The sequence below is a fragment of the Rhinoderma darwinii genome, chromosome 6 (assembly GCF_050947455.1).
Source record: "Rhinoderma darwinii isolate aRhiDar2 chromosome 6, aRhiDar2.hap1, whole genome shotgun sequence".
In the NCBI taxonomy this organism is placed as follows: Eukaryota; Metazoa; Chordata; class Amphibia; order Anura; family Rhinodermatidae; genus Rhinoderma; species Rhinoderma darwinii.
In genome coordinates, this window is record NC_134692.1 from 90,119,438 (window position 1) to 90,127,860 (window position 8,423).

The 8,423-nt window shown below is 36.7% G+C and overlaps 1 protein-coding gene and 1 long non-coding RNA gene across 5 annotated transcripts in view; one reads left to right on the forward strand and one right to left on the reverse strand.

Moving 5' to 3' along the window:
* The window catches only part of LOC142655632 (uncharacterized), an 81,919-nt gene extending 73,572 nt beyond the window's left edge, over positions 1-8,347 (forward strand). The window contains exon 3 of the long non-coding RNA XR_012849526.1: positions 7,052-8,347. This is a non-coding gene — a long non-coding RNA (uncharacterized LOC142655632). The remainder of the gene's footprint in view (positions 1-7,051) is intronic.
* The window catches only part of FAM234A (family with sequence similarity 234 member A), a 197,229-nt gene continuing 193,245 nt past the window's right edge, over positions 4,440-8,423 (reverse strand). For all 4 annotated transcript variants that reach the window (XM_075830027.1, XM_075830026.1, XM_075830025.1 and 1 more), the window contains exons 11-12: positions 5,800-5,896; positions 4,440-5,306 (exon numbers count right to left, since the gene is read on the reverse strand). In XM_075830027.1, coding sequence (XP_075686142.1) covers positions 5,101-5,306; positions 5,800-5,896 — 303 coding nt within the window. In that variant the 3' untranslated portion in view covers positions 4,440-5,100. The remainder of the gene's footprint in view (positions 5,307-5,799; positions 5,897-8,423) is intronic.

Here is an 8,423-nt window from a genome sequence, read left to right on the forward strand (position 1 = left end):
CCCACTCTCCTCTCAAGCAGGCACACTGAGGATTCATTCAATGTCTGTGGGACTAACAAAAACAGTTGAGTGCTGTACTCCGCTGTCTGCAATAATAGAGGGAGTCCTCAATTGTTCTCTGCATTCTGAAGATGGATTTGCATGGAAATCAAAGACAGTTTTGATTTTCTGTTACTACCTCACTTTTGTTCTTAAAAGGTGTAATTATTAATATATTATTAGATCAACAGATGAGTAGAGTCCTGATCAGGCTACCTCCTTTATTATCTACACGCCTTAAAGCAGATTTGTCATCATACTACTGTATGCTTGCCATGTTAACACATCCCTATCAAAATGGAAATATTTGAGACTTATTTGTTCTTGGTGAGGGAAGTTTTGGTCCCTTTTATCCTATCACATCGTAACCTTTCTGTTTATCTACTTTTTAGCTCAGATAACTCTACAGTATAAATGCATACATATCAAGAACTACAAGGCAAGCAAGGTAATAGCCAATACTACCAATCATTTATTATACACAGCACACATACAGTATTCTTTCAAATCTTCAGCATTATGCACATTGCATAAGTATAAGACAATTTATTAATATATGTTTACATCAGGATTGTTCAGCTCTTATCCATTTCATAAATCATGTGATAACTATAAAAGTAACGACCTGTACCCACAAAAGAAAGTTACCAAAGACCGTTTTGAAAGAAGAAAAATAGGCATCAGCATGCTTAAATATACAGTGTTAGATCAAGGGCACATCAAGTATTGCAATCCTCTTCTTATTAACCCCTTAATGACCAGCCTATTTTAGACCTTAATGACCAAGCCATTTTTTACGTTTTCCATCGTCTCATTCAAAGAGTTATACACTTTTTATTTTTGCGTCGACATAGCTGTATAAGGTCTTGTTTTTTTGCGGGACAAGTTGTAATTTTTAATAGCAATATTTTGGGTTACATAGAATTTATTGATTAACTTTTATTAACTTTTTTTTTGGGGGGGGGGGGGGAATAGAAAAAAACCAGCAATTTTGCCACACTTTTTTGTGTCCTAAATTTACGCCGTTTACCGTGTGGTATAAATAACATAGCTTTATTCAGTGGGTTGTTGCGATTGCAACGATACCAAATTTGTATAGTTTTTGTATGTTTTACTACATTTACACAGTGAAAACACTTTTTTTTCAAAATGATTTGTTTTTGTGACTATATTTGAAGAGCCGTAACGTTTTTATTTTTTCGCCGATGCAATTGTAGGAGGACTTTTTTTTTGCGGGATGACTTGTAGTTTTTATCGGCACCATTTTGGAGTAGATGCGACTTTTTGATCACTTTTTATCATATTTTTTTTTAAGGCTGGATTCAAAGAAAACAGCAATTTTGGCATGTTTTTTTATTTTATTTTTTACCACGTTCACCGTGCAGGTTAAATGATGTAATACGTTTATAGTTGGGGTCGTTACGGACGCGACGATATCAAATATGTGTGACTTTTTTACTTTATTTTGTTTGTTAATAATAAAGCTGTTTCTAAGGGAAAAAAGTGGGTTTTTCATTTTTTTATCACTTTTTTTTTCTTCACTTTTTCTTAAACTTTTTTTTAACATTTTTTACTAGTCCCACTAGGGGACTTCACTATGCGATTATCCGATCACATTTATAATACACTGCAAATACTTCTGTATTGCAGTGTATTACTGCCTGTCCCTTTATTAGGCCCCCGGCTGCCATCGGAGACACAGACACTCGGCGATCTTATCGCCGGGTGTCGGTGGGGGAGAGAGGGAGCTCCCTCCCTCTCTCCAAAACCACTCAGATGCGGTGCACGCTATTGAGCACCACATCTGAAGGGTTAAACGGGTGAGATCGATACTAATATCGATCTCACACGTTCGAGCAGGGACGCCCCCAGCCCTCAGCTACCTCTGGCAGCGGAGAGAAGGGAGATTTGACAGCTCCCTGCTCTGTTTACTTATTCCAATGCAGCGATGTAAAAAGTCTATTGCATCGGAATAAGGCCCGTTAGTGACCGACGTAAAAACACTATGGGCCGGTCACTAATGGGTTAAATTATTTCTATGTTTACACCCATCACAGTTTAGTAGATTTGAAGAAAAGTACAGCACCTCAAATGGAACTACTAATTAAATAAACTATAAATTAGTATAATTTATTTTAAAGAGGCTCTGTCACCAGATTTTGCAACCCCTATCTGCTATTGCAGCAGATAGGCGCTGCAATGTAGATTACAGTAACGTTTTTATTTTTAAAAAACGAGCATTTTTGGCCAAGTTATGACCATTTTCGTATTTATGCAAATGAGGCTTGCAAAAGTACAACTGGGCGTGTTGAAAAGTAAAAGTACAACTGGGCGTGTATTATGTGCGTACATCGGGGCGTGTTTACTACTTTTACTAGCTGGGCGTTGTGTATAGAAGTATCATCCACTTCTCTTCACAACGCCCAGCTTCTGGCAATGCAGACACAGCCGTGTTCTCCAGAGATCACGCTGTGACGTCACTCACAGGTCCTGCATCGTGTCGGCACCAGAGGCTACAGATGATTCTGCAGCAGCATCGGCGTTTGCAGGTAAGTCGATGTAGCTACTTACCTGCAAATGCTGATGCTGCTGCAGAATCAACTGTAGCCTCTGGTGCCGACACGATGCAGGACCTGTGAGTGACGTCACAGTGCTGCACTGCCAGAAGCTGGGCGTTCTGAAGAGAAGTGGATGATACTTCTATACACAACGCCCAGCTAGTAAAAGTAGTAAGCACGCCCCGATGTACGCACATAATACACGCCCAGTTGTACTTTTACTTTTCAACACGCCCAGTTGTACTTTTGCAAGCCTCATTTGCATAAATACGAAAATGGTCATAACTTGGCCAAAAATGCTCGTTTTTTAAAAATAAAAACGCTACTGTAATCTACATTGCAGCGCCTATCTGCTGCAATAGCAGATAGGGGCTGCAAAATCTGGTGACAGAGCCTCTTTAAGAGCCAACAAAAGAAAAGTGTAAATATAGAAGTGAGTGTATGTGTGTAAATATATATATATATATATATATATCTATATATATAGATATATCTATATATATATATATATATACACACATATACACATACACCCACACACAAACATATATATATACAGTGCATTTGGAAAGTCTTCAGACGCCTTCACTTTTTTCACATTTTGTTATGTTGAGGCCTTGAGCTAAAGTAAAAAGAAATCACTGCGGCCACTCTACAAATCTTGGATTTATGACAGAGTGGCCAGAAAGAAGCCTGTCCTCAGTAAAAGACACATGAAATCCCGCCTGGAGTTTTAAAAAAAAAAAAAAGCACTTCTCAGACTGTGAAAAACAAGTTTCTGTGGTGTGATGAAACCAAGATTTAACTTTTTTGGCCTTAAATTCTAAGCGTCATGTATGGAGGAACCAGGCCCTGCTCATCACCTGCCCAATACCATTCCTACAGATCCCCACAGTGAAGCATGGTGGTGGTAACATCATCATCCTGTCGGGGTGTTCTTCAGCAGCTGGGAATGGGGTTGAGGGAAAGATGAATGGACAAAGTATATATATATATATATATATATATATATATATATATATTATTATACTAATAGGTAAATATAGAAGAAATCCCACAGCACTCCAATATAATAAGAATAGTGGTTTATTCAGTCAACACAAGCTGCAACATTTCCATCCTGCTATGGGACCTTTTTCAAGCATGTTTGTGTTGTGCTGTGGGATTTCTTCTATATTTATATATTTGTGTTTGTGTGTATATATATATATATATATATATATGTGTGTGTGTGTGACTTGGTGCTCTCTATATTACAAAATATCGTATAATGGCATATTAAGAAATCAGTCAGCACAGAATTCTAAACCTATTTTGATAAGAAAAAACCCCACAAAAAACCCTGTATTCAATGGTGGACATTCACTTTAATAGTGAATTATTAATTTATTTCTCTGTTTGCTTGAGTGGTCTACCATGCTTTTTCTTATTTTATCAGTACCAATATGTTTTAGTCTGTTAAATACCTTACATTTTTTATTGTAAACTTTTTATCTCTTCATAAAAATTATAGTTAGAGAAGATAAGGGGGGCTTCTATTAAACGTCTTAGTAATTAACTTTTTTTTTCTATTACAAATGTATATAGTCACCTGTATCTACTTTCCACCTTTGTTGTTAACAAATTGAAATGTTCAATTTTCACAGTACATCCTAATAGAATTTCATTAAATATTACTGGCATGATGTCTCAAGAACTGTGTGATGAATATGGGGCGGTTTCCCTCACTTTACCCAATCGCGTACACTGCATGATAAATTTGGTGCATCTTTCCCTATGCCACCTCTCGAATGTTATACATAACCTAAGTATTTTCGAAAAAAAAAATGTGCACGCCATTAATAAATCTAGCGCATTTTAATAATCCTCATAGTGACACCACTTTTTTTAAACACTTTTCAAAAAACTGTCTGGGAACGTGCACAAAATTTCTAAAACACAGTGAATTTTGAAGCACGCCATGTATGCAAGTTTTTGAGTGCATTTTGCTTAGTAAATCTCTCTCCCAGGTCGTTTGTATAGTTAATTACAGGTATTCCTTCTGGGACAAGAATCAATACACATGGGTGTCTAAAGACTTTATCCTCTCCAGTACAAAAGTTTAAATTATCAATTTTACTAATTATAAAGGGGGACATATTGTATATTACACATTTGTTATAATTAGAAAATAAAATGAAAATGCCAAAAAAAATTATCCTGTTTATGGCAAAATCATTAACATTTTTCCCTTTCTTAGAGACAGTTAAGATTTATGTTGGGCTGTACAGTGTACATATGTTTAAATAAAGCCCTGACCTTGGTTATCCAGTTGTCCATAGACTTAATGCTACATTCTCATTAAACTCAGTGCACCAACCATTGTATTAGAAAATAAATGGAAAGCTCCTCTTCTTAATCTGGAAATTTGTCTTGCATCTGATATTGTGAATTATATGAGGTAAAGACTGATGTAATAGTGCAAACTATATTTGCCATAGTTCAGTACCTAGGTTTCCTCATGCTAGTGACTAGAGTATCTCATTCTGAAAAAATCATCTCTTATTTCCTCAGTGTTGACCTCTTCAGCGCCAAACCATATGACTTTTCCATTACTGATGTCTTCCTTTAACTTCCGCTTAGATACCGTTAAAGTACCAGGGTTTTGTGTTGTGTTGGGACCTGTCAGCAAAACGTAACAAGCATGCCGGCTGCGCTCAAACAGTGTAGCTACGGAAAGAAAATAAATTGTTAGAAACTGGATAACAACATGTTTTTGTACCCACACCTTTATCTATCATGTACCTGGTGTACATAGCTATGATACAGATACTATAAAGCCAGCATGCCAATGAACAATTATGTTAATGAAATATCTGCTTTGGACACATTTTTGTTAGAAAGGTCCCACAACGATAAGCTGATCACATGACGTCCTCTGCTGCTGGGACCCCCACGGATCAGATGTAATATGTGGTGGAACCTAAAAGCAAGTATTTAATTTTACACAGTTCTCATAGAAACCAATAGGGTGTCTATGTAGATGACAGGTCCTCTGTCCCCTCTTGCGATCAGATGAGGATCATGAATCGGGGACCTCTCTCTCTCGCTATCAATTAGGGTATTTAAAAATGGGTTTTCGAAACCAGAGAGCCCGTTAAACAGTATAACATGTAAGACATTAATAAAAATGTTCTATTGATCATTTAGAACATGAACTCACCACCAAACAGGATTATATTTTCAGTATGATTGTTCAGTTGGAGAAGTGCATTTGGGTGTGATGGATGAAACATAAAAAGGTTTTCTTCTAGCACCTTCTACAAAGGAAAAAACATTAGATTGTAATGTATTTCTGCCTTGAGACAACGGTGTTACAGGTATGGAATAAACATACAATTAGAGGATTACAAGGCTATAATAATATAAATAATAAATTAATTTGTCAGTATACATGGTTAGTACAGTTGAAAATAAGACACATGTCCAAACATATGTAATATTGCTTGCCCAGATTGTATGTCTTTCTTTTAATGACCATTTAAATAATTTGCCATAGAATGATCGCTATACTTAAATGGACACTAAGTTTCAAATAGCTTATGCTAATCTATACCTGATATACACTATATGGACAAAAGTATCGGGACATCTACACATAGGTGTACTACAGGAGCTTTTGTGTCATCCCATTCTAAATCCATAACTGACAAATACGGCATTAATATGGATGCCTATGATGGCATACAAAAAGGTAAAACGATTAAAAGTAGCATTGTTAAAGCGGACATTGGGTCCCATCGAAAGAGCCAGACTTTTCTGGCACCGCCTAAAAATGGTTGCTACCCCTGCCTTAGTTGTAATATTTGTGACAGTATGATTAAAGGTAGTTCGTTTAAACATCCCCAAAAAGATAGAGTTATAAATATTAGAGGCTTTTTTACATGTCAATCGTCTTTTGTGATTTATCTCCTGAGCTGCCCTTGTGGTCTACACTATGTTGGTGAGACCACAACGGAATTGCGTCTTCGGTTGAGAAATCACAAATCAAATATTAAAACCAAGAGACAAGATTTGCCTGTGTCAAGACATTTTGTTAAGAAAAATCACAGCTTGTCACAATTGAGATTCAGAATAATTGATTCTGTGCCTCAGTTGAGACGTGGTGGTGACAGAGGTCTGGCTCTTAAAAGGAAGGAGCTGGAGTGGATTTATAGGTTAGATACTATGTCTCCCAAGGGGTTGAACATAGAGTATCCCTGTGGCCCCCATATCTAACATAGTGGGGGGTTTTTGTGTATGTTTTTTGCTCACCATGGTGTAGTCTGTGTCATTTGCATGTTTTAGAAAAATCTCTTGGGGGTCCGATTTTGACTTCAATTATATATGCATTTTTTAACTTTTTTCAAATTTATTTGTATTTTTGAATTGTGTTTTATTTATATTTCTAAACATTTCTTTTTCTTGTTTTTTAGAAATATGACACTGATGTACACTGAAGGACGTTGGAAGGTAGCAGAGGCTACTGGGATCATCAAACTATATTCCGAATTCTTTCTATCAATTTGTCATTGCAATGTCCTGAATAGACCTTTGTGATGTTATGTATTGAATTATTGGGTTGTACTGCAATTTTGAACTGGAGCTAGGGTTTATTTCAAGATTTCCTTGTAAAACCTTTTTCTTTAGGTTTTCAACCTAATATTATCATTATAAGTGTTTGTCACACTGTCAATAAATATGCAATTTACACTTGTGGAACCAATGGTTTTTCTTTATCGTGACATGGTTTGTCCGATATATCTTACATTCCTGGTTGGGATGTGTACTATTTTGCCAAGTGAGGTTCCTTTAAATGTGTTCATGGTGACTATTGTCACATTGCATACTAGTTGACTGTGGGTATTCCCAGACTCTGCGATTGCAGTTTCAATGTGACTAACTTAGATGAATTGCTGCGTATTATGAGCGCTGCGTTGTGTTATCTATTTTTTCTGATGATGCATCGCAGTGCTCATTCTATTCTATAGATGACGCTCTAATTGCAGCCAATTTATGTTTTGGTATCTTTTCTATTTACCTTGCGGTTGTGTTGATATTGTCACTTGCGTGTCATGGCTGGAACGCAAGTTCCGTGTCCACGCATGCGCAGTCACAACAGCTCCGCTCGATGCGTTCCACCGGATTGAATATCCGGTTTGGACGCCATCTTGGAGCATGCGCAGTTGACGCGCGCCTATTCCACACGCTGGCTATGCGGACATTACAGATTGACTCCTTACTGTAAGTTTATTGATTTACACCTGGATACAATTGGCCCCTGCCTCCTTCCTTATCAGTCTAATTATCATTATTTGTCACTATTTATGTTGTTTATACGGGATTTAAATATAAATGTAACACTGTTTATGCCTGGTCTTTTAAATGCAAAGAGATGCACTTTTGCACTAATATTTATAATGTTGTTGGATATTGTTTTGACACATTTAATGGGTTTTGTACATTAAATAACTTGATTGTTAGCTGATGTATGTTCCCTCTATTTAAACTTGACACCATTGTTAGTTTGTGATGGCTTGAGAAAGGTTCCTGTTGAACCAAAACGTTACTGTGTCTTGAGGTGAATAAATCCACCCTGTTTTTCATCTGTCTTGGAGTCCTGGTGCCGTTACTATATTTTACGCTGTTTTTCTATCTAAAAAGAAGGGGAACTGATTCATCCACTGGTGACGAGCATATGGCCTAATTTCCTGGATCTGTGGAGTGCTGTGTTTAACTACTTCTGTTTTGTGTGTGTATATATATATATATATACACATACACATACACACACACATATATATATAT